Source organism: Microcaecilia unicolor, chromosome 7, assembly GCF_901765095.1.
Source record: "Microcaecilia unicolor chromosome 7, aMicUni1.1, whole genome shotgun sequence".
NCBI classification, from domain to species: domain Eukaryota; kingdom Metazoa; phylum Chordata; class Amphibia; order Gymnophiona; family Siphonopidae; genus Microcaecilia; species Microcaecilia unicolor.
Window position 1 is genome coordinate 113632588 of NC_044037.1, and position 26249 is coordinate 113658836.

At 45.3% G+C, this 26249-nt stretch overlaps 1 protein-coding gene across 2 annotated transcripts in view; it reads right to left on the reverse strand.

The window, feature by feature from the left end:
• Positions 1-2732: 2732 nt before the first annotated feature.
• Positions 2733-26249, reverse strand: part of LOC115474112 (microfibril-associated glycoprotein 4-like) — a 78098-nt gene continuing 54581 nt past the window's right edge. For both annotated transcript variants that reach the window (XM_030209439.1, XM_030209438.1), the window contains exons 5-6: positions 6750-6932; positions 2733-3111 (exon numbers count right to left, since the gene is read on the reverse strand). In XM_030209439.1, the coding sequence (XP_030065299.1) occupies positions 2861-3111; positions 6750-6932 (434 nt within the window). In that variant the 3' untranslated portion in view covers positions 2733-2860. The remainder of the gene's footprint in view (positions 3112-6749; positions 6933-26249) is intronic.

The following is a 26249-nucleotide window of genomic DNA, read 5'->3' on the forward strand; positions in this document are numbered from 1 at the left end:
TACCAAAGCAAAAATGATCGTGTTGTTGAAACCGGGGAAAAACCCAGAAGATATGGGTTCCTATAGACCAATTTCGCTGTTAAATTGCGATGCTAAATTGTACGCGAAAATTCTCGCTAACCGATTGGCACGGGTGCTCCCTAGTTTGGTAGCGTCGCCACAAGTGGGGTTTGTGAGGGGTAGATCGGTGGTAAGTAACATGAGGGCCCTTATTGCTTCCTTGGAGAAGGTGGAGGAACAGGGACGGCCTTCTCTGCTGATAAGCTTCGACGCAGAGAAGGCCTTTGATAGGGTGGCGTGGCAGTTCTTATTTGCTGTGATGCAGAGGATGGGCATCGAGGGTTTCTTCCGCACTGCGGTGGGAGCGCTATATGTTGATCCTCGGGCGTTCCTGTGGATTAATGGAGAGAAATCACGGGAATTCCAGGTTCGAAGAGGGGTAAGACAGGGGTGTCCGCTCTCCCCATTGCTGTTCGTTCTGACTTTGGACCCCTTGGTACGAGAGATTGTGTCACATCCGGAAATTGCAGGAGTAAAATGGAGAGAGATGGGTTTTAAGATTTCAGCTTTTGCGGATGATATTTTGGTACACATCACGGACCCTAAGAAATCTCTACAGGCGCTGTTAGAATTGTTTAAGGAATATGGGGATTATGCTGGATTCAAACTCAACTTTTCCAAGTCTTTGGCACTAACGGCAAGGGATGATGTGAAGGCGGAGTGGGGGAGTGGGTTCCCCTTAAAATGGGCCAAAGGGAGTTTTACATATCTGGGGGTACAGATAGCCATGAGGACGACGGAATTTTATAATCTTAATTATACACGGCTGTTGGAGAATATGCAGCTTAGGCTACAAAAATGGGCAATTCTGCCGCTGTCGCTGTATGGGAGGGTCCAATTATTTCGCATGGCAGAGTTCCCTAGATGGCTGTACATGCTGCAGGTTCTTCCACTGCGTTTGCGAAATAAAGATATTACGAAATTCAACCAGCATTTACGAAAGTTTGTTTGGGGGGGGAAAAAGTCTAAGCTGCCGCTGAATTTGTTAATGGGCACCTGGAAAGTGGGAGGCTTTGGCCTGCCAGATATACAAAAATATAATCAGGCTTGTCTGCTAAGACATTTGGGTGACTGGCTGCTGGACCGACATGATTATACACTGCGGAAACTGGAGCAAGCTTTTTTTGCGCCCTTTCACTTACACTATTTATTACATGGTCCGCAGAGTTCGGTACCGTCACAATTTAGAGGTAGTTTGTTGCTAAGACCAATAAGGGAGGTGTGGCGGGATTTAAATAGGTACTGGGGTTTGGGAGCGGATATATCTGATCTATTACCGTTGCAGGGAAACCCAACATTTACGCCTGGATCTGAGAATCAGGTATTTCGGAGATGGGCACTACTGGGAATAACAAGGGTAGAACATGTATTAGGGACAAGGGGTGGCCTACTAAACTTGGGGGCATTGGGGGTAGGAATTAGTGCCAGTCATGAATTTGCATACCAGCAATTAGCTCATTATATTCGGTCTCTCAACATGGAACAGTTGAATTGTGGACATGGGAGGAAAGTCAGAGAGTTCTTTAAGGAGACCCCGGGACAGCGGCCCTCAATTTCGAGTCTACATAAGCTTCTTTGGGTAATAGACCCGCAGAGACATACTGAAGCAATCACCACTCGATGGGCCCGTGACATGCAGAGACCCGGATTGACTTTAGATTACACAAAGTTGGTGTCCCGAATCCCGGAGATCTCTGTAAATGCGAGTCTGCGGGAATGTCAATTCCGAATCCTACACAGGGCTTATATGACCAAGACGCAGCTGTTTAAGATGGGAGGGGTGCCTGATCCACTCTGCTCTAAGTGTCGGAGGCAGGAAGGCACACTGTACCACTGTCTTTGGGGTTGCACTGCCACACAAAAATACTGGCATCAGATCATAGAATATCTGGAGGGGTTGGTACAGTCTCGAATAAGTTTTACGCCTCTGGGGATACTATTTGATAAATATGAGCTTTTTGCCTTCCAGAAGAGGGGCTTGAGGCAGCTGATCCGCAGGGCCTGTTTGATGGGGAAAAAAGTGATTATGCATGGGTGGGTCTCTGCGGACCCACCTGATTTTTGGCATTGGAGGAACAGATTTCACAATCTTCTATTGCATGAGCGAAGGGCGGTGGGACCCTCACAGAAGAAGAGGTCACAGTTTCTGGAGACTTGGGGTTCCTATATCCAGTCTCTGACTCCACGCGCGCGCAGTTCAGTGTTAAACGGCTTATAATAATTTTTTTTTTTTTTTTGGGGGGGGGGAGGGAGAATTTAACGGAGGGGGGAAGGTATAGAATGTATTATTTGGATGTAAATGTGCCTTATTCTGGAGAATCTTTAGTTGCATCGATGTGGGTGGGGGATGGATTCTTGGGAGGGGGGTGGGGGGAGGGGGATAGGGAAAAAAAGGGGATGACACCTAAAACATAAATTTACATTGAATTACTCTTGAGTGTTCTATACATGTAAAAAAAAAACCCATAGAATATGGAATAGTATTGGAGGGTGTGAACTTACTGCAAGCCTATGTTTGTATTTCTTGTGAATGGTGTAATGTTTGCACTGTGTCAGTTGGATCTTAATAAAAGTGTTGAAACATAAGTTTAGGGGGCAGTTACTTTTTCACATGAGAGGTATGAGTGCTGGATAAGTTTGTTCCTTAAATAAATGAAATTATAATGTAAAATCTATGTTATGTGTTTACTCAGGTTCTCTTTGTTTAATATTACATTTTGTTTCAAGATCAGAAACCATTCACTGTGACATATATACAATAATATGGGGAATCAAGAGGGGGAGTTAATAATTTTCCACATCAGTTTACAGGTCGCATCTTAAATTCAATAGATTTCACGGAATATTCGTAACCCCTCCAGCGAGACCAGTTCACTCCATTTGCATAGCTGGTATGATTTCCACGTAAGTACAACCCATTAGGGTTTGTGCAATGACACGAAATGTACCAGAAGGCCCCAGAAAATTGTTCTGCACAGTTGCCACTGTAGACATCTTGGTCATGGTCAAAGGTGGAGAAATTATTTCCATTGTGTATTGATAAGCAATCTCCTATTAAAACAAAGACAAATAATGAGATATGCATTATGTCAATAGCTGACTTAGGATAACCCTCAGAGGCTTGCTTACCTCTCTGATCCTTGTGCTATGGCATAAGACTTGTGTTCCTTATATTTTTTAATAATTATAGGATCAATAACCCAAGTGATTTGACTGGGCAGCAGAGACTTCTGCCAAGTTAAATTGCCCTGCCATATGTTGTGATATCACGCCTTTGTTCTCTTACCTGTTAGATTATTCTTCTTTCAAACAAAAAAAGGTTTCTATCAAGTATTCTTGAATTCTATTTGGATGAAGGACTCCATAATTCCACAGTTTATATTACAAGAAAATATTCCAGTCAGTATTCAGCCAGTGATGGTCAGCGTTTCTTTGAATGCTGCCCACCTTTGGCTTAGACCTGGATATTCAGTGCTGGGCTCTATCCAGGCACTGGCACTGAATATCTGGGTCTTTGCTGCATCTAGAAGGTATCCAGTACAGCACTGAATATTGGGTGCAGTGGATACCTTCCAGGTGAAGCCAAAGACCCAGATATTAAGTGCCAGTGTTCAGATGGGCCCAGCATTGAATATTCAGGTCTAAGTTAGCCAGCAGTGGTCAATGCTTAAAGAAACACTGACTGCCACTAACTGAATACTGACCAGTATAGTTTCTTGTAATATGAACTGTGGAACTGTGGAGTTTTTCATTCAAACAGAATTCAAAAATACTTGATAAGATTACTTTTCTTTCAAACAAAAAGATTTTTTTAACACATAAGAGAACAAAGACAAGGTATTTTATTTGTTTATTACACTTATACCCCACATTTTCCCACATGTTTGCAGGTTCAATTTGGCTTACAATAAAAATGAACAGGCTATCACCAGTCCATAAGAAAAGAAATACAATAAATTATAATAGGCAGTGAATAAAGAAAGGATAGGGTGTAGAGGGAAAGAGGGTAAAGGTAAGAGAGTCCACAGTGGTCCAATTATGTGCTGTTTTGCAGTACGTAAGGTTTTATGTTGGATCCAGGGGTTAGGCCTTCCGGAATTGGTTGGTCTTAAGTAATTTCCTAAAGTTTAGATGGTTTTGAGTAGTCGTCAAACCCTGCCTGTTCCAGCTTGCTCTGCCTCAGCTGTAGCTTCAGTCCGGCGGTTCCAGTCCTGTTTTTACCAGTCCGTCTGTGTTCTGCCTTGTCTCTTGTTTGGGTGGTTCTCCTGCCGCTGCTGCTCCTCGGCAGTGGCCCAAGAGCTCACGAGTCCAGATTATCCTTGAGAGTCTGACATTCCCCCATTGTCAGGGACTGTGCTGCACTCTGCCTTACTGCCTGCTTTTGGCTCTGAGCTTGTGCCCTGTGCACTTCTGTTTGTGTGAGGGGAGTTCGACATTCTACGTCTGCATTTTCCTTGTGGTCCTGGTTCTCGTTCTGCTTGCCCTGAGGCTCAGTCAGCTCCTGTCTCTTCTAGGGGTCTCTCTGTTCAACAGACTCCCTCTGTTCCAGAGCTACATTCTGTTTTCCAGTTTCAGCACACTTTCAGTTGCTTCCCTGGAGTTAGTGCATGGACACGAAGGTTTTGCCTTACCCTCTACTGATTGGGCTGTATCAGATCCAAAGCCCTATTGAGATCTGAGCCATCTGCATTTATTGCTGATGTTTTCAATAAATCTGATCAATTCTGCTGGTAAGAGCCGAGGCTGCAAGCCACCACAAGAGGGAGCTTCTATTTCTCCTGACTTGCTCACAATGGAACAGAATTTACAGAAATATATGGTCTCTTTGTGGATGCCACAGGGCCAGCATATCAGATGTGGTATGGTCCCCAGGACAGTCTATGTGATTGGGACTATCATTGGAAACCAGCCTGTCTCCAGGGAATGACTGCCTCTGACCTCAGGATCTTGCACCTGCAGGCAGATGATCAAAAGCAAACCGCCGGCGCTAGAGGCTGTTAGCACCATACTAATGCCCGCATTTGCTACTCCATGATCAGAGCCCTCAAGCACGTGAAACAATGCGCTCGAGGGCTCTTAGCGCAAACAGGGCTCTTAGCACAAGTAGCATGCAAATGCATGCTAATCAGCGCTTAACATATTCATCCCCAATGATCAGTGACCAGTGCACCAAAGATTGGGTTGCTGGCCGCGACAAACCCTACGCCAGCTCCGAGGTGGCGTTAGGGTTTGCAGATCATTGGGGAGGAATGGTGAGCCCTGTCCAGCATGCATTTGCATGCTGGCAGGCCCCCATTCCCCCCAACAACGCAACCCCCCCCCCTAGCGACACGGGACTGGAGGTCCAGTGGACCTCTGGTCCCCCCGACGATCCCACCCCCCCGTTCCAGGTTCAGGGAGGGCTGGAGATCTGGTGGATCTCCAGCCCCCCCCCCCCCCCCGGTGGTCCAGTGGGCGCCAACCAAGCCCCCCCCCCCCAGCAACAGGGGGGCTGGAGATCTGCTGGACCGCCGGTGCCCCCCCCAACCCAACCCCCTAACATTGACAGCTGTCCTATTACTATTAATCATTTTCTATAGTGCCACTAGATGTATTCAGCGCTGTACACATTTTATGCAGGTACTTTCTCTGTCCCTAGAGGGCTCACAATCTAAGTGTCTTTACCTGGGGCAATGGAGGGTTAAGTGACTTGCCCAAGGTCACAAGGAGCTTCAATGGGAATTGAGCCCAAGTTGTCAGGATCAAAGCCTGCTACACTAACCATTAGGCTACTCCTCCACTTCCTGCCTCTAGCCCTTGCCTCAGCCTCCAGCCCTTGCCTTGGCGTCCATGATTCCAGCTCTTCTCTCAGTATTCCTGTCTTCAGAGCCATCCCAGGTCCCGATTCTGCCAGGCCTGCCCCCAAGGGCTACTTTTAGAGCCATCCCAGTTCGACCAGGCCTGCCCCCAAGAGCTCTTTTAAGGGCTACCATTCAGCCAGCACCAGTAGTGATGACTCGCCTACCACCAATAGGAGTCCACCCAGCCTGGATGCGACACACTGCATCTCAAAACAGATATAACAGAATTAGAAAAGGTACAGAGAAGGGTGATGAACATGATAAAGGAGATGGGACAACTACTATGAGGATAAACTAAAGAGGCTAGGGCTCTTCAGCTTGGAAAAGAGACAGCTGAGGTGAGATCTGATAGAGGTCTATAAAAACCTGAGTGGAATGGAACAAATAGACATGAATCGCTTGTTTGGTCTCTCCAAAAATACAAGGACTAGGGAGTATGCAATGAAGCTACATTTAAAACAAACTGGAGAAAATATTTCTTCACACAACCTGTAATTACATTCTTTAATTTGTTGCCAGAGAATGTGATAAAAGCAGTTAGCTTAGCATGGTTTTTAAAAAGTTTGGACCATTTCCTACAAAAAAAGTCCATAACTATTATTAAGATGGACTTGGGAAAACCCACTGTCTATTCTTGGAATAAGCAGCATAAAATTTGTTTTACTCTTTTGGGATCTTGCCAGGTACTTGTGATCTGGATTGGCCACTTTAGAAACAGGATATTGGGCTTGATGGACCTTTGGTCAAAAGCTTATATACTTATTATACTACTGTTCTGTATACATAAACATATAAACACGCACATGCATGTCTGAACATTCATAGTTCTGCACATTATATTCCTCTTACCTGCACCTCCATCAGTGAATCCAGAAACATAGAGCTTGTACCCATCTGTCTCTCCATTGATAGCATTAGTAGAAATGGAGAATGAAGAGTACTTTGCAAATGCTGTGTTCTTTTTAAAGTCTTCCATGTCCACACGTAGCTCATACTTTCGCTTCTGTGTCAAGCGAAACAGGTTTTCCAGACCTGAAATGCGAGAGAGAGACATAAGAGAAAATATTGATGTAGAAAGCTAAGGTTCTGCATTGGGAGGATAGCAGAGACCTTTAATTGATTATTAAAATACTGGACTTTGATTTAAAAATGCACCACAGCTTCCAGAGCAAGGGGGTGGTTCTCCTGATTAGTGAAGCAATGGTGGAAGGAGGCCCCTTTTGGAGAGAAATTGACTGGTATTAATCCCCAGCCCTGTTTGAATTCTCTCTTTTAGGTTTTTGCTTCCCCAGACAACATACAGCTGAGTAAGGAGAAAAAAGTCTTTGGCTAGCCCAACTAATGTACCAGGGAGAAAAAAGGTGAGTACAGGGTTCCTGGAGCTTCTGCATTTGCCTGAAAATGTAAACTGGAACAGGGAATCGGTACACAACTTCTGAGGAGGAGGATAAAGGAGAGAAGCAGTTTGGAGAAGCATTTGAAATGATAGTGAACCTGGTCCTGAAAAGCAGGAAAGGACAGAAGACATCCCTGGGCTCTACCGAGATAAAAAGAATGATTGTGGTGCTCCCATCTGGGGTAAACCAACTCAGAGAAGGTACAACAGTAAATGATATGGAAACAAGTCATACAGGAGTTCAGATTCCTGAAGAAACCAATAAGAGATGAAATGTTTTGATACCATTTTTGCTTTCTGCCTCTGCCTGTAGTTTTTTTCTACTGTGTGGATATTTGTCCTTTTTGCTTACAGACTTAATTTTTATTTATAGGTTATGTAACAGTTATACAAATTAAAACCATGAGACCATCTCTCTCTGCTACAATTCTACAGTCTTCATTCGTCATCATGCATAGTGCCTACAGAACTCCAGCTAAATTAGCTCAAGTGTCTGAGAGCTTGTCAAGTACGTGCTGGTCATGCCATAATGACATTGTTTCACTTTCCCACATGCTTTTCTACTGTTCAAATTTGATCTCATACTGGTCACAAGTATGGGATAGGATTAAATCTCTGTTTTCTATCCATGATAATCTAACTTACAGAATCATTATCGTATGTTCCTCCTCTCCTGGAATTTCTATCACCTCTGAAAATGCTAAATTGTTTAATTTGTTGATCGCAGTTGCCATTCATATTATTGTTCTCCATTGGAAGAATAATGCTAATATATCTTTCTATGAATGATGGGGACATATTTGCCAGTTTAGAAAATATGAAGAAATACTAGCACGGAAAAAAAGTTATCTGCTTTCCATAAAAATTGATCAATTCTAGACTCTTACTGCTCTCCTTCCTCTTATCCCTAACTTCTATCCACATCTCCTCTCCCCTTGCTAATGTATGCCCATCCTATTTCTATACTCAAATTCAATGATTCCTTTTATATAAACCTATGGTTTATTGTGTAAATTGTATACACACATGTACTTTCTTCTCTTCAACAGCAGTTTCTCCCCTTATTGTTTTTCTCCTCTTTAATTTGTACAGACTTCATTTTAAGTAAACCCTTTTGGTTCAGAATCCCATTCTAGCTTGGACTGAGTTGTGGTGTTCTAGTGGGGTGTGGACAGTATGGGTTATTTTTGCCAACAACCCCCAGTGAATACTGGTCCTGATCTGGATCCACCAACAAAAACAAATATATGTTATTAATTAAACTACACCACCTAATACTGATCTGGTCAGGAAGACATTACATTGATATACAAGAGATGAATGATACCTCCAGAGAGGGTATGGTTAAATGGCCATTTTTCTCAATGGAGGAGAATAGTGGAGTGCCGCAGGGATCTGCACTGGGACCGGTGCTATTTAACATACTTATAAATGATCTGAAAATCGGAACAAGCGAGGGATTAAATTTGAAGATGATATAAAACTGTTCAAAGCTGTTAAAACATATTCAGACTGTGAAAATTTGCAGGGTGACCTCAGGAAATTGGGCACATCTAAATGGCAGATGAAATTTAATGTGGACAAATACAAAATGATGCACATTGGGAATAATCCAAATCATAGTTACCTGATGCTAGGGTCCACCTTGAAAGAAAAATCTAGGTGTCATTGTAGGCAATACTCTAAAATCTTAGGTTACTATGGAACTTTGTAAGTCTAAGTGCTTTGAAAATATGCCTCAAAGTATTACTAAACCAAAGCTGTTTTTGTTTTGGGTTTGTTAAGCTTCAAAAACTGTCTCTGAGCCCATTTATCAACAAGATCAATACATTCTTTCTAGAGCTGTCCATTTAACGCATTAAATGCATAATTTGCCGGGGACTTCCGGTGGAGCCGAGCGGCAAGATAGACTTTGGGCTGTGAGCTCCGTACCGCCCGACCGAAGCTCTGAGACCAACGGCGCCAGCACCGCTCCCGACGGCATCAATGAACATTGGAGGGTAGCGGGGACCGGGAAGCACCTACGAACGGCCCCACCATAGCTGATGGCAGCCCCCATGCAGCGTATTGAGCTACCCGCATTTCCAAGATGGCGGCGGCAGAAGAGAAATGAAATTAGTGACGGCCAGAGGCTAGCGGCGAACAGAGGAGAAAGGGTACACGCGAGACGGGGAGAAGCAAGAACCTGCTACAAATTGGAGGCAGAGAAGTTGAGGGTCGGAAGCAAGTGCAGCAGACCCCTCAGACGCAGTGCGAACCCCGGAGCAGAAGCGAGGTTCAGACGGGCCTGAGCAGGCAAGTGACAGAGAGCAGTAGAGAGCCTGGGGGGAGAGAGGGGGAGGCACAAGTCCTTTGCATATCGTGGGCACAAGCTTAGGGCAGGACTGTGCTCTATAAAACCCCTAGTTACCCCCCCTCCCCGGCTTGGGGGTGAGGGTTACAGACGGTAGAGTTGAGCGGCACAGCGTCCCTCACCCACCCCAACTCCAAACCTGAGAGGCTGCAGAAGGTACGGGTTGTGTGCCAGAAGAGCTCCAGAGTGCCCCGAGGACACGGGATAAAATACGGGATAAAATATATGGGCACCTTTGCAAGGTCACTGAGACTGCACGCAGAAGCTAAGTTCCCATAGAAGTTAGACAACTAAAGACTAGAAAATTCGGGAGGTGAGTGTGCGGAGGGCACATGTGAACTGTCGCGCTTTGTGTATGGAGCAATACTTGAAACGCATGTCGCCTGGGACCACTCGCAAGGGGACGAAGTTTGATAAAGACAAGCCCACACCTCTCAGGCCCAACCATAAAATGGCGGACTTGAAAAGTACAGCTGAGGGAGAATTTACTGATAAACAGCTGGCGCAAATAACAGCAGCGGTGAGCGCGGCTCTCAGCCCAAGATTTGACCTGCTGGTGGGGCAATTAAAAAATTTGGAATCATCCGCGGCAGACACGGAGAAGAGAGTGGGAGAAGCAGAAAATCGGATTGTTGCAACGGAGGACTCTTGTTCACACAATACACAGGAGATTGCCAGACTCCAGAATCAGCTTAAGTTGCAACAGGAAAAAATAGAAGACATGGAAAACCAGGCAAGGAGATGTAACCTGAGACTCGTGGGACTCCCCGAAAAGATTCCGGAAAAATCGCTTGGACATCTGCTGGAACAGTGGTTGAAAAAAGAAATGGCCCTTTCCGACAGTTATGGAGAGCTGTGTATTGAACGGGTCCACAGGTTGGGGCGTTGGCAACAAAACATGCAGAGACCAAGAATCATTATCATTAAAGTGCTCAATTACCTGCATAAGGAAGAAATCATGCGGGGTTTTAGACTGAAGCGAGACTCCCTTACATATGAGGGATCCCAGATAAAGATCTTTCAAGACTATTCGGCAGGAGTACAGGAGCAGAGACGCCGTTTTCACCCCATTTGTTCTGCATTGGCTGCTAAGAAGGCCAGATTCATGCTACTTTATCCAGCCATCTTGAAGATTCATCATCTGAACCAGTGGCGCTCTTTCCAGACCACACAGGAGGTCCAGCAGTTCCTAGATAGGGACATGAAAGAGCCCGACACATGAGATAGTACTGGGTATGAATTTTACTGGACAGTCGGGTGGCCCCCTCCTACGTTTCTGTGGGGGGGACCACGGACCCGGAAATGATGAGCAATGTGGGGTTGCTTGAAAGTTGAAAGTTGTGGTTGTGAGTTAACTGTTAATGTTTTCTTAGAAGGACAGATATTATGGTAAGAACCCAGAGAGGTTCCAGAGGCTGTAGGGACATTGGTTTTGTGAGGGTCACCTGACCATGAGTTGGGTGACGCCCTGAGGGGTGGGGTCCGCAAAATAGGTAGGTGCTGATAGGCCAGGGGATTCCATGAGCGAAAGAAGTCCGAGACAAGAGGGAGACTCCGAAGAGTTACAGGGGGGTGGGAAGATGGGTGGGGGGGAGGGTGGGAATCGGATACAGGGGGAAGTAGAGGGGGTAGGGATTAGGGGGGGCACAGACCACAAGTCTGCACGCAGTGAGGATGTGAAGAATGAGTGGTGTGATGAAATAGTTTTGATAGAATGGAAGGATGCACCGGGGAGGTGGTGGCTGGGACACCTCGCCGTTGAGATTACAGGAATATTGTATGGATGCACTGACAGATATGTAGAGACTACATGGCTCCACTACAGGTTTTAACTTGGAATGTGGGGGGTATTCACTCACCAGTTAAGAGACAAAAAATTTTAAAAACTCTTAATGATCAAAAGGCGTCAATCGCATTTCTGCAGGAGACACACTTAACACAGGCAGAACATACCAAATTGAAACGTTGGTGGGTAGGCGAAATGTTTGACTCTCCAGCAGTGGGAGGGAAGGGAGGAGTGATCACATTGGTAAGAAAAGGTATACATGTGGAGGTTGTCAAGGTAGTGAGAGATGACAAAGGGAGATATGTGCTGGCATCTGTAGTGTTGGATAGACAACCGGTTATACTTTGTAACATCTATGCACCAAACACATTTGAAAAACAATTTTACACACAGCTTATCCGTACATTGCAGGGTTTGGGAGGGATACCCATTATAATGGGGGGAGATTTCAATGAAGCGGCAGATCCGACATTGGACAGGTCTAAACCAACGGGGAGGGAGCTGGCCGGACCTCGGAGGGAAATAGCGGTGCTAGAAGAGACATTTGCTGTGGTGGATGTGTGGAGAACGCTCAACCCTTTTGAGAGGGACTATACCCATCTATCGAGGGCTCACTCCACTTGGTCCCGAATTGATTATATATTTGTCACAGATGACCTATTTACACAGGTGGATACTGCTCGGATTGGCCCAGTTGTGGTCTCCGATCATGCCTGGGTAACGGTGAGGTTGCATTTAGATGAGGGGAGGAGAGACGATAAGGTGTGGCAATTTCCAAGCTGGTTATATCGGGATGGGCAGTTTCTTCCTCACTTGGTTCAATGTTGGAAAGACTTTAGTAATACTAATGAGATTCATAGGGCGGACCCAGTGCTCTACTGGGAGACTGCTAAGGCGGTTCTCAGGGGGGAGATTATAGCGTACACAAGTTTTAAACAGAAAGTGAGAAAACAGATACTTAGATTAGAGAAGAGAGTAACTATGCTGAGGCGGCAATATAGTGAGGAACATTCGCAGAGGCTCCGGGTTCAGCTGTTAGAGGCACAACAGAGTCTTAATGAGCTGTTGCATCGCATTGTTCAGAGGTCCCTGGCCTACTATAAATATCGGCTTTATAAGTTTGCTAATAAGGGAGGGAGGTTTTTGGCGCGGCTGATGGGCAGGAAGGTAGGCTACCGTAAGGTGATCATCTTAGCAAATGAACAAGGGACCATGGTACATCAGGATAGTGAAATCTCAGGAATATTCAAGAAATTTTTTGAGCAACTGTATCAGCCGCAAGGTGATCTGGTCACACCTAGTGAGACTTATCTGACTAGTGTTGATTTGCCCAGACTGAAAGATGAGGAAATCATGGCATTAAATGCAGATTTTACGGTGGATGAGGTGATGTGGGTAGTTAAGCAAAGTCCCTTGGGGAAGACACCAGGTCCGGATGGAATGCGGAATGAATTTTATAAGTTATTGCAGACTGAAATTATTAAAGCCGGGCAAGCCTGCCCATCGCCCAGAATCATACCGACAGATGTCACTTTTTTTTTAATTTTTTTATTTATAATTTCAAAATTTTACATTACAAGATAATTTTGTTTCAGAAAAACAGACAAGAAAATATTTTGTAGGATTACATCTTCCACTTAAATACAGTAATACAGGATTACAATAATTGTCTTTTTTATATCACAAAAAACTTTGAAGAGGGGGCATGCATAGAAATAATGGGGTTAAATCTAAAAGAAAAGGAAAATTATAACAAACAGATAGGCTTAGCACGATCTTTCCATCCATCAATTCTTTAACTCAATCAGTTAGGGAATAGGGACTTATATCTTCCTAGAATCAAGAAAAACTCTTAGCTGCTCTGGCTGAAAGAAAATATATTTTAAACCTTGATATGTAATAGTACATTTACTAGGATAGTTCAAAAAGAAGGAGGCACCCAAATCTTGTGTCTCCTTTCTCTTACTCAAAAACAACTTTCTAATTTATTGTGTCTGTTTTGTGATATCTTGAAAAATGCGTACAGTTTTACCACAGAATAGTTCATTCATTTTACGAAAGTATATTCTTTTAACAGCATCCACATCCTGCTGAAAAACAAATTGAACCACTAAAGTCATTCTTTCTGATTGATCTGATAAAGTAGCTTCAAGCAGGTCGGATATATTTAGAGCTGTTTGCGCCTCATTGGTTGTAGATATACCAGATGGTTTATTTCTTATATAGTAGATTTTATTTATTGGAGGTAACAAGTCTGAGGAAAATTGTAAAACTTCAACCAAGTATTTTTTAAATGCATCTAAAGGTGGTATTCCATTTTCCCTCGGAAAATTTAATATGCGCAAATTTAATCTCCGGTTGTAATTTTCAATTTGATTAATCTTTCTAGTTATTATAGTTTTATCTTTTATTAACTCTAAGGATAAATCTTCCAGCTTTTTCACATCCTGATTAAGCTTCGTTGTTTGAGTAGTAAATTCCTGTTTAATATCAGCCAAAGACTCAGAAAAATTATTCATAGTACTCACTAGGGAGGAAAGTTCCTTTGTAGATTTCTCAACGGTAACGCCAACTGTTGGAGAACTGTCCAAACGTTTTCCAACGACACCGTCCCAGGAGCAGTTCTTATTTGCTTCCATTCAGTGCTCGGGCCCACTGGCCTTCGCATCTCCTCAGGTTGCGCCTTTCCAGCGCCTTCGAACAAGGCCCCCGCGATAACCACTTCGGTCTCCAGGGGTCCTTTCTGGCTTTGGCGTCCTTCCGGGTGGGGCGGTGGATCGAGTGCCGGAGGAGACAGCGTGACATCTAAACCCAAATCCTCCAGGATTTCCCCTTCCTGGAGGACTGCCGGGCTCCTCTCGGTATTTTGGATGGGAGTTCGTGAAATGAACCGCTCTATCAAGGCCTGATGCGGTGAGGAGGTCCGAGTTGTCGAAGCTTCCCCCTGGACCGGACCCTTTCTTTTAGTGTGTGGCATAACTTAGAGGAATCACTTTTTCCTGAGCACCGATTTCCGAGCGGTGCAGAGCTCGCTCAGCTAGGTGCCGCCATCTTGACACGCCCCCCCTCAAAACCCGACCGATATCACTTTTGAATTCAGAGGCTAAATTTCTGGCTAAACTGTTAGCTAATAGGTTGGCCAGGTATCTTCTTGCTTTGGTGGAGAAACCGCAGATGGGATTTGTAAGGGGAAGGAAAATAGCAAAGAACATGTGAAGAATAATTCTAGCTTTGGAAAAAGTGCAGAGGGATGGAACACCAGCATTGTTAATTAGTTTCGATGCCGAAAAGGCTTTCGACAGGGTGGACTGGGGGTTCCTTTTCGAAACACTTAAGGCATATGGGATGAATGGATTCTTTTTACAGGCTGTTAGGGCTTTATATACTGACCCTCGGGCACGAGTCCTGGTTAATGGCCTAGGGTTGGAATGGTTCCCTATAGGCCGGGGAACGCGCCAGGGATGCCCTCTTTCTCCACTCCTTTTTGTGTTAACACGATCCATTGATACGAGAGATTGGCACTAATACAGATATACAAGGAGTACATATTCGAGATAGGGTATTTAAAATCGCGGCATTTGCCGATGATTTGTTGGTGTTAATCACAAATCCAAAGAGTTCCTTGGGATATCTCATGGAAAGCATAAGGGAATATGGAGATTTTTCAGGGTTTCACTTAAATTTTATGAAATCTGAGGCCCTGGCGAGTCCAGAGGTCAGGAGGGCGGATTGGGAACAGTTCTCGTTGCGCTGGGTGACTGGGTCATTCACGTATTTGGGTATCCAATTATGATTAGATCCAGCACAATCATATGTCTGTAATGTCCCCCAGTTATTGCAAGACACAAAGGCACAGTTGGCCAAGTGGATCTCCTTGCCGTTGTCACTGATGGGAAGGATACATTTATATCGAATGCTGGTGTTCCCGAAGTGGTTATACGTGTTGCAAACACTGCCAATACGGTTATGGAAAAAAAATTTAAAAGCCCATCAGAGACAGGTAAACCGCTTTTGCTGGGCGGGGCGGAAATCAAAACTCAGGTGGGACAGTCTTGGCGGGACCCAGGTGAGCGGGGGATTGGGGATTCCTGACATGCGCACATATAACCAAGCATGTCTCTTATGCAATTTGGGAGATTGGGTTTTGGGCACGGCTACATACACTGATACACAATTGGAGCGCCTGTATTTTAGCCCCTGGCACCTTAATTATCTTTTGCACGCAAAATTTAGTAATCTCCCACAAGGTGTAAAACGTAGCTGCCTTTTGCAGCCTCTGCGATATTTGTGGAGAGAGGTAGCGGGACTTTTGGGGCATAATCCGGAGCATAGTGTATTGTTTCCCTTACGGGCAATGGGGAATTTTTGCCTGGGAGGGAAAATAAAGTCTTTTGAGACCTGGGGAAAAAGGGAGTGACACTTCTAGAGCATTTCCTACAGAGGGATGGGAAAGTAATGACTTACCTAGAGTTTGAGAGGCTCTGTGCTGGAGGAATTTTAGCGAAACTAGCTTACTACCAATTATCACACTATAAACATAGCCTCCCCGCCGCAAATCTACTACTAGAATTTGGGGTGAGTATCAGGGAGCTCCTGGCCGGGGATGCAGCTGGACAAATATCAGTGTCATGGTTTCACAAGGTGCTGGCAGGGAAACAACCTAAAAGAGATGTTAAGCCGTTAGCTGAGAGATGGAGCCAGGAGGCGGGAAGTAGAATAGCAGAGGGGATTATATTAGTCGCGCTTCAGGGAGGCGTAAGGGTGGTGCATAGTTCTGAGTTACAGGAATGCCACTTTAGAACTACACACAGGGCATATTTTTCAGCTAAGCAGGCGTGGTATGCGGGAGTGGTGGAAACCAGTGAATGCCCCAGGTGTGCAGTGGATAATGCATCGTTTTTCCACGGCGTTTGGCAATGTAGGGTGATACAGGGGTTCTGGTCGGCTCTCTCCCGGTTCCTAAGTTGGGTCCTTGGATATTGGGTAGACCTGTCCTTTGAGCGGGTGCTATTTAGTTCAGTGAGGGCTTGGAATAGAGGCTCACTAGAGGAAAAGATTTTTCTTAGCAAAGTCTGTATTTTGGGGAAAAAGTGTATTCTCAACCATTGGATAATGGATAAAGTCCCCTCCTATTGGTACTGGAGGAACAAGCTTCATGAGCTGATGTTATGGGAAATGCAGGATGCCCGTAGCTCACCAAAGAGGCGGCAACGGTTCATGAAAGTCTGGGGCGGCCTACTTGCATAAAATATCCCCAAGAGCACGGAGTCAAGTATTGAATGTTTTAGGTTAGTTCAGGTGCATGGAAGAAATGTGGTAGGAACGAATGAGCTGAGAATTTGTGGTAAACCGTCATTGCTGGAAGTTAAAGGTGTGGTGAGTGGGGGAGAAGGGAGTGGAAGCCTCACTGATTACTGTTATGCTCGTTACAGTACCCACATAAGAAGATTGGGGTATCAAGTTGTTGCAGGGGGGGTATGTTCTGTGTCTCTCACATGCTCACTTGCTACTAAGGGTTATTATAGTGAAGAGGAAGGGGATAGGTAGGAGGGAAGGAGTTGGGGGGAGGGGGAGGGGAGAAGCAAAGGCTGAAAAAGATACGGGATAATGTTTAGTTGGCATTGGGAGTGCTGTCGTATGGTATGTTTATGCTTTGATCTTGGTTTGCTGCAAGTATACAATGTTATAATATGCATAAATCCTAATAGCAAACTTTAACAAGGGGCCCCTGAACATGTACTCCACAGTGGTGACATATTGCGACGGGGGGCTATAAGAGCCAAAGCCCCTTGCGCATCATTGTCTGCATGATATTAAATGAGTGGGGTACTGTTGGGAGCTTCCTGACGACATTGCGGTGTTTGTTATGGGGGTGACCTTATGCTATATAAAGGAATAAGCAGGTTGGAGGTTTAATATTGGTAAGACCTTGTTGGAGTTATTGCATAAAGCTGGGGTTGGAATGGGAATGGGGTATAGGGAAGGGTTGGGGGGAGGAAAGAGGGGGGAAAATTGTATGGAGCTACATGTTTAAGGAATGTTATATTGTGATTTCAACTGTTGTATCTGATGTAATTTCATCAATAAAACAGATTTAAACATAAATGCATAATTTGCCAACAAAATTAAAAGTCTCTGCCAGGATTTACAGGAAATCCCACCCAGTCACCAACCAGTTAACCAGGGGGTGCACAAACTCACCCCCTCCTGACAGAGACAGATGGGACACTTTTAACCCAATGACAGAGGAGAGCCTTGACAAAATCCTAAGAGACCTTCAACCCCTGCCCATCAAAGATAGTGCAGCAGGCAAGTATGGGCCTCATAGAAAGTGTCACAAAAATTGTGAACACCTTTCTTTCTAATGGGCAACTACCAACAGCATTAAAAAGGGCAGTGGTTTGCCTTTTGCTAAAGAAAGACAATCTTGACCAGGACAAACTTGAAAGTTACCAGCCAGTATCCAACATCCTATTCCTAGGGAAACTCATAGAACAAACAGTCTGTGTTCAACTTAATGATTGGCTAGAAAAGAGTAACTGGCTAGATCCATGTCAATCTGGATTCAGACCCGGTTATGGAACAGAAACGGTTCTCGTATCCCTACTAGATGATCTTCACAGAAACCAAGACAGGGGATTTGCCTCAGTGTTAGTACTACCAGATTTCTAGTTTTTGACACTATGGATCATATCATGCTAGCACAAACTCTGGTACATTTGTGAAATGGAAAGGCTGTGGGCAACTCGTTGTTGTACTCTGGGGAGATGGGAAGCTATATGGGAACCCTTTTTGAGGCATTGCTCTTGTTTGGGGGGGGGGTAGGGTTAACAAAAAATTTTTAGGTTTGAGTTTGTGTTATGGTTACGGTGGGGTGGGCAGGTGGGGGCACTTCAATAAAAACCTAAAAGTGTGAAGCTATAGTTTGCTACCATAGGCTTTATTGAGATTATCCCACAATGTTCTTATAAGGGGGTAGAGTTTAAGTTCTCTTGTACTCTTGGTTCGGGTAAAACTGATGGTTCTTATTGCAGCTACTCATATGTTTATTCTTCTGTTGTATTGCTATCTTAATGCTCAACAAATCTTAATGCATGTGTGGGATAAACATAAAGGAATCCTGTTCAGAAGGAATGGATCCTCAGGAGCTTAGCCGAGATTGGTTGGCAGAGCTGGTAGTGGGAGGCGGGGATAGTGCTGGGCAGACTTATACGGTCTGTGCCAGAGCTGGTGGTGGGAGGCGGGGCTGGTGGTTGGGAGGCGAGGATAGTGCTGGGCAGACTTATACGGTCTGTGCCAGAACCGGTGGTGGGAGGCGGGGCTGGTGTTTGGAGGGCGCGGATAGTGCTGGGCAGACTTATACGGTCTGTGCCCTGTAAAAGACAGGTACAAATCAAGGTAAGGTATACACAAAAAGTGGCACATATGAGTTTATCTTGTTGGGCAGACTGGATGGACCGTGCAGGTCTTTTTCTGCCGTCATCTACTATGTTACTATCCATCTCATTTTCGAAAGTGATCGCCGGCCATTTTCCGACATAAATCGGAAGATGGCCGGCGATCTCGGAAAAGCTGCTTTTTTGGCAACATCGCCACTTTCCCGTCGCCGGCCAAAGTTCAAAGGGGCGTGTCAGTGGCAAAGCGAAGGCAGGACATGGGCGGGTATGGGCGTGGCTACCAGATGGCCGGCTTTCAGCGATAAGCAGTATATCGCCGGGTTTACTTGGCCCTTTTATTTTCACGACCAAGGCTCAAAAAGGTGCACCAAATGACCAGATGACCACTGGAGGGAATGGGGGATGACCTCCCCATACTCCCCCAGTGGTCACCAACCCCATCCCATACTAAAAAAATAAAACTAAAAACCTTTTTTGCCAGCCTGTATGCCAGCCTCAAATGCCGTACCCACCTCCATGACAGCAGAATGTGTTGTATCCTCCGACAGCCTTTCCCTGGTTGCGATGTGGCTCTCGGGTGAGTGTGACACCTTTTCTGTAAGGTGCCCTGCAGAGTCACATTAGCAATGCATTGTGGTGGGTATAGGGTACTGGGCTGTACTCCCATGGTGCTTTTCCCCCCTGCTAACTGGGTCATAGTGTGCCCTGTTTTGTTTCCAGTAGTCCATGAGGTGGTGACCATTTTTGTAAGCCAGTTTTAGATCCTTTTCATGTGTTACCCACGTTAGAGAACTTAGTTATTACCTTGAATGTTGCTGAAAGAGGGCATTGTACACCATTCTGCAAGCTCTGACCTACTGCTAATCTCAGTACCAGGGAGACTCTTTGCCAGTGGGGCACAGCCTCTGATCTGCAGTTAACTGTGAGTAAATGTGCTTATTCAAATAAAGGACTTTTTCAAAGGGTGCCCAGGTGGTGTCCTGGCATGACAGGGGGACCAGTGCACTACAAATGCTGGCTCCTCCCACGACCAAATGCGTTGGATTTTGCTGGGTTCGGGATGGCCGGCAGTCTTTTACATTATTGCTGACAAACACAACCGGCCATCTCAACCCCTGCGAACTCCAAGGCATTTGGCCGGCCAACACCGTATTATCGAAAAAAAAATCGCTGGCGACCTATTTCGCCGGCGACATTTGATTATGCCCCTCCACGTTACCTTCAAAACTTTTGTTTAAATGAAGATAGTGTTATGAATAAAAAAATTAAAACAATGCTTCGAACATGTATTTAATTTATACACAGCTGTCACCATTTGCCACATATTACCAACAAAATGATCCTCCGCCGCCGCTGCTTCTCTGTGAGCAGCCTCAGCAAAAGAAGAAAATGAAGCGGGGACCGCAGCAGCCTTCAGGCATGCGCTGTCGGCTCTGCCGTCCTCTGCCCCCGCTGACGTCAATTTCCTGTTCCGACGAGGGCTGAGGACCGGCAGGCCGACAGCGCATGCCTGAAGGCTGCTGCAGCCCCGCGCTTCATTTTCTTCTTTTGTTGAGGCTGCTCACAGTGGCAGCGTGTAGAAGGGATGCAGTTGAGCTGATCTCAGCAGCCGTTTGCGTGCCTGGGGAACTAAGGTACGTGGATGCTGGGGTGGAGGAAAAATATTTTGTTTGGAAGGGGAGGAGGAAGATAGTGTGTCAGGGTGTATGTTGCATGGGGGGGAGAGAGAGAGATCAAAGATGTTGGATGGGGACAGAAAAAGGGGAGACACTGGATGAAAGGAGGAAGAGAGAGGAGATGGATGAAAGGAGGGAGACACTGGACAGAAGGTGGAGAGCGAGAGAAGATGTTGGTGGAAGGGAGAGAGAGAAAGGGGACATGCTGGATGGAAAGAAAGAGTTGGGATGCTGGATAGAAGAAGGGTACAGAGAGAAAGATGAATGGAAAGAGGGTACATGGAAAAGGGCAGGGGAGAGACAAGCTATTGGGGAGAAGGAAGGGGAGCAAGGGGGAGACCTTGATTGGTCAGATGGAGAGAGAAACAGGAGAAATGCTGGATGAAAGGAGGGAGAGAGAGGAAAAATGCTAGAAGTAGGGCGCACTACTTATGCAGATTTTCCCTGGGTGTTTTGAGGGAGGAGGCAATATTCTTGGAGATTATTTTGGGGTTGTAGCCTTTCTGTTTGAAGGATGCAGTCAGGGTTTCAAGGTGTCTGTCTCTATCCTCTGGGTCCGAGCAGATACGGTGGTATCTTGTAGCTTGGCTGTAAATAATGGATCTTTTGGTATGTGAAGGGTGGAAGCTGGAGTTGTGGAGGTAGCTGCATCTTATCAAACAGTAGTAAAAGGTGGCCTGTGGTGGCATCGGCACTTGGGATTGCCATATTCTGAGGTCACCTTTTACTGCAGCTGGTAAGTGGCTTTTTCCTAAGGAGGCACAGCCATTTTCTGCTGCAGCCCTTACTGCCTCCTATTTAGAAGACAGTGAGGGCTCCAGCGGTAACCCAGAAGTAATCAGGCAACAACAGATGCTGCCCGATTACCACCAGGTACACCCCTGAAGCTAGAAAATATAAAGTTATTTTCTAGCTCTCGAAATGGTGCGGGAGACCTGGAACTATCGCCGAGCTCCTGGGTGAGCCTGGCGGTAGGGATGATTCACTACATGCCAAGCCAGCACTAGCCCTACTGTCCTTTGTTAAAAGGGCCCTGTAATGATTTATAGGATATGTTGACAACATTTCTTAGAACATAAATAAGAGTATCCATACTGGGTCAGACCAATAGTCCATCTAGCCCAGTATCCTGTTTTCCAAACAGTGTCCAAGCCAGGTCACAAGTACCTGGCAAAAACCCAAATTGTAGCAGCCAGGGGCGTAGCCAGACAACAGATTTTGGATGGGCCTAGGCAAGAATTGGGTGGGCACCAAGTGTTCTCCCCTCCCCCCCCCACCACCACCACCAAAACAGCTGGCGGAAAAACGCTTCTTTCCACCTTGGCAGTCTGCAGCATGCATGTGCTGAAAACTGAGCATGCACAGGTGCCAGTATTGTGGAGAGTAACGTTTTGTTACCATCAGGGGGAAGTCTTCAGCTGGCAGAGCTTGGGATCCCCACCAGCTACTGCTAAATGTCTGCTACTGTTGGGTGGCCCTGAGCCCTAAGTGGGTGGGGCCCGGCCCACTCAGGCCCACCTGTGGCTACGCCACTGATTTGGCAGCCACTGCATCCATTTGCAATTTAAGAGCAAGAGAACTTGTAGCAGATCTGCTGGAATGGCTTGTCCTGTGTGATTTTTAAGGACCTGGAACCTCTAGAATTTCTAGAACAGTTTCTGGAGTTGTCTGAATATTGAGATTGATTTTTCCCTGCAGGGGCTACATGTGCCTCTGTGCCTTTCATTGCTTCTGCCACCATGCTAGTCTGTTGTCTTTCTCTTTGGGCCAGACTATCTGATGTTTTTTGCAGGCTCAGAAATTTACAATATTCCTGTAATTTCTGTTGATATTGCTGGTAGGTAGTTTGCAGCAGGTCAATAGTTAAGCCTCCAGCCTTGCTCCCCTTTTGAGTTTCAAACATTTCTTGCTCAACTTTGAATCATAGCTTTTCCAAACGAAAGACATATTTTTCTACTCTCTGGCTTTCTCTGTTGGTTTATGCAGTCTTGTGGACCTTGAACCCCTGTCATTACCATTGCTGGCTTTTACTGTGTTCTGTGTGCCAGCCTGGTCAATTACTACTTTGTCTGATTAAATTACTTCAGAATCTGCCATGGCTTCAGTAATAAAAATAAATCAATTGTTTCTGTGGGTTTTTTTTTTAATTTGGACACCTTAGAATGTTTTTTTTAAATGTTGCTTAATAGGAACAGTAAGGGGTGGGGGGGGGGGGGGGATGCATGCAGGTCACAGTTTCCTCTGTTGCACAAGCACCTTGGCCAGGAAGTAAGCCCTTATATAGAAATCCTTTCCTTCCCCTGTATCTTGCAAGCAGCGTGTTGTGGGGAGGGGGATATGCGCTCAATAGATACTTTTGTTTAAGACTGCAGGAAGCTGGCAGTCTCTTTTGGCATCCTTTTACTTCTAGATAGCTTGTAAGCAGAGATCATATCTAATTATCACTTTTTTTCAGACCTGAGCTAGGAGAAGTGCACAGCTTCTGCACTTTGCAAAACACCTGCTTTAGTTAATTGATTATGCAGGTTGCATGGTCTTTGCAGAGAAGTTGGATCTACACTTTCTGCTATAGCTTATGAAATCTGTGCAAATTCTTTGCTTATAGACTTAAATGCAACATCCACAATTCTGAGTCTATTCAAGCAGACCAGTCTAAATTCACACTGTAAATTCCAAGCCATGCAATTTTCTTAACTTTAATAAACTTTTTCAAAGAACGTTTCCTTGAATCCAGCAAGTATTATCGGGCTTTTTTACTTTAACAAACTTTTTTATTTACTCTGCAAGACATAGAGCTGAGGCTTAGGGCTTAACACTGTATAGTTCTCCTGCAGAACTATTTAATTTTCACTTGAGGTCACACACCAGAAGCTTTCAAGCAATGCACTTGCAACTCTGCTTTTTCTTTCACAATGAGGAGTGCTTTTAATTACTCTGGATGCAGACATGCACTTGAACTGCAACATGCACTATTATCCATTCATGAGATGCTTTTAGAATGTCCACTAAATCTTTGTCAGTAGAAACCGCTGTTATTACAAGATTCTTTATTCCCCCTGAGATTATTACTGTAGTGTACAAGATTTTTCACTAAAAGTTTGTCAATAGAATCCACTGAGCTATTCCAAGAGTTTTCACTGTACTGTTATAGGCAAATTATAGTGTAGCTTAAACAGCCAGCATAAACCATCCCCAAGTAGAAGCTTTAACGATAGACTCTCAATTCTTAAGCAAATTTTCCTTATCATAGTACTCAGAATAAAACAAGAAAACCCAATTTACAGTTCAGTTGGTTTTAAAAGAATTGTGGCATTCAGCCCATAGAGTCTAGATCTAACCACCTCAGAGGCAAGGAGATGGCCAGAACCTCAGCCCAATTCAGAGGAAAAGCTGTAACACTCAAGGAAAATAAGGGGGAGAACTCTGAGAAAATAAATAGAGAATTACTTGGGGGTAACGTCTTTTGGAGATGGTGAAAAATCTTGATGGAATTACAATAAAGGAGGGATCAGCCCCTAAAACAGCTGCTGATCACAAGAGCTAACAGCCAATAGGGAAAGATCACAAGGAGTCAGTCACAGGAGCTGCAAACTACAGGAAAATCAGTCCTAATGTCCAGTGCTATCTATTACACAAACAATGCAAATAAATACAAATAATGCTCATATTAAATATAGATCATAATATACCCTTTCTGAACACCCGGAGAAAGCGTCAACGACATGACACAAGAAGATGTTGAGGAAATTTTGGCAGAGACCGCAATAGAGCCCAGCAATTAAGACCTGGATGAAATGGACAACAAAGCCTCCGGGGCAGTGATAACAATGAAGAGATGTCTGAGACTCCAAAAATCATGCTTCTCATGGCTGCAAAAATAACAGTGAGTGTCAACACTGGGAAAACATGTTCAATGACATGGAGGAATGTGATGCTATGCTGGAGCACAGTCTAAAATTTAAGCATCACACAAGCTCTGTGTTTGCCCCTTACACTGAAACACTTAAGGACTTGATAAGGAGAGCCAGGCAGACAAGGCTGACACTGTTTTCAGTCAACGAGGCACGAGACCCAGGCATCTGAGGTAGATCAGGCAGATGTCGACCCCCCCCCCCCCCCACACACACACACACACACATACACATACAGAGGATCGCTGTCTTCACTTACTATCATTCTGCAAGGCTGTCACTCCCCAGAGGTTAACCTGCCTATTTGACACCCTCATCTCAATCTGTGCAGGAGGAGCAACTCTCTCTGTCCCCCTAGCAGACAGACCTGTAGCACGTACTTTAGTCTTCAAACACTGTTTTCATGTGGTACAATATCATTTCTATAGCCTTCAGGTTATGTTGCTGTGTGTTTTGAACACTGTTTTCATATTAGTAACATAGTAACACAGTAACATAGTAGATGACGGCAGAAAAAGACCTGCACGGTCCATCCAGTCTGCCCAAGAAGATAAATTCATATGTGCTACTTTTTTATTTGTACTGTCCTCTTCTGTGCACAGACCGTATAAGTTTGGCCAGCCCTATCCCCGCCTCCCAACCACCAACCCCGCCTCCCAACCACCAGCTCTGGCACAGACCGTATAAGTCTGCCCAGCACTATCCCCGCCGCCCAACCACCAGCCCCAGCACAGACCGTATAAGTCTGCCCAGCACTATCCCTGCCGCCCAACCACCAGCCCCGGCACAGACCGTATAAGTCTGCCCAGCACTAGTCCCGCCTCCCAACCACCAGCCCCAGCACAGACCGTATATGTCTGCCCAGCACTAGCCCCGCCTCCCAACCACCAGCTCTGCCACCCATTCTAGGCTAAGCTCCTGAGGATCCCTTCCTTCTGCACAGGATTCCTTTATGTTTATCCCACACATGTTTGAATTCCGTTACCGTTTTCATCTCCACCACCTCCCGTGGGAGGGCATTCCAAGCATCCACCACCCTCTCCGTGAAAAAATACTTCCTGACATTCTTCTTGAGTCTGCCCCCCTTCAATCTCATTTCATGCCCTCTCGTTCTACCGCCTTCCCATCTCCGGAAAAGGTTCGTTTGCGGATTAATACCTTTCAAATATTTGAACGTCTGTATCATATCACCCCTGTTCCTCCTTTCCTCCAGGGTATACATGTTCAGGTCCGCAAGTCTCTCCTCATACGTCTTGTAACGCAAATCCCATACCATCCTCGTAGCTTTTCTTTGCACCGCTTCAATTCTTTTTACATCCTTAGCAAGATACGGCCTCCAAAACTGAACACAATACTCCAGGTGGGGCCTCACCAACAACTTGTACAGGGGCATCAACACCTCTTTTCTTCTGCTGGTCACACCTCTCTCTATACAGCCTAGTAACCTTCTAGCTACGGCCACCGCCTTGTCACACTGTTTCATCGCCTTCAGATCCTCAGATACTATCACCTCAAGATCCCTCTCCCCATCCGTACCTAGCAGACTCTCACCACCTAACACATACGCCTCTCTTGGATTTCTACTCCCTAAGTATATCACTTTGCATTTCTTCACATTGAATTTTAATTGCCAAACCTTAGACCATTCTTCTAGCTTTTTCAGATCCTTCTTCATGTTTTCCACTCCCTCCGGGGTGTCCACTGTATTACAAATCTTAGTATCATCCGCAATAGGCAAACTTTACCTTCTAACCCTTCGGCAATGTCACTCACAAATATATTAAACAGAATCGGCCCCAGCACCGATCCCTGAGGCACTCCACTACTCAC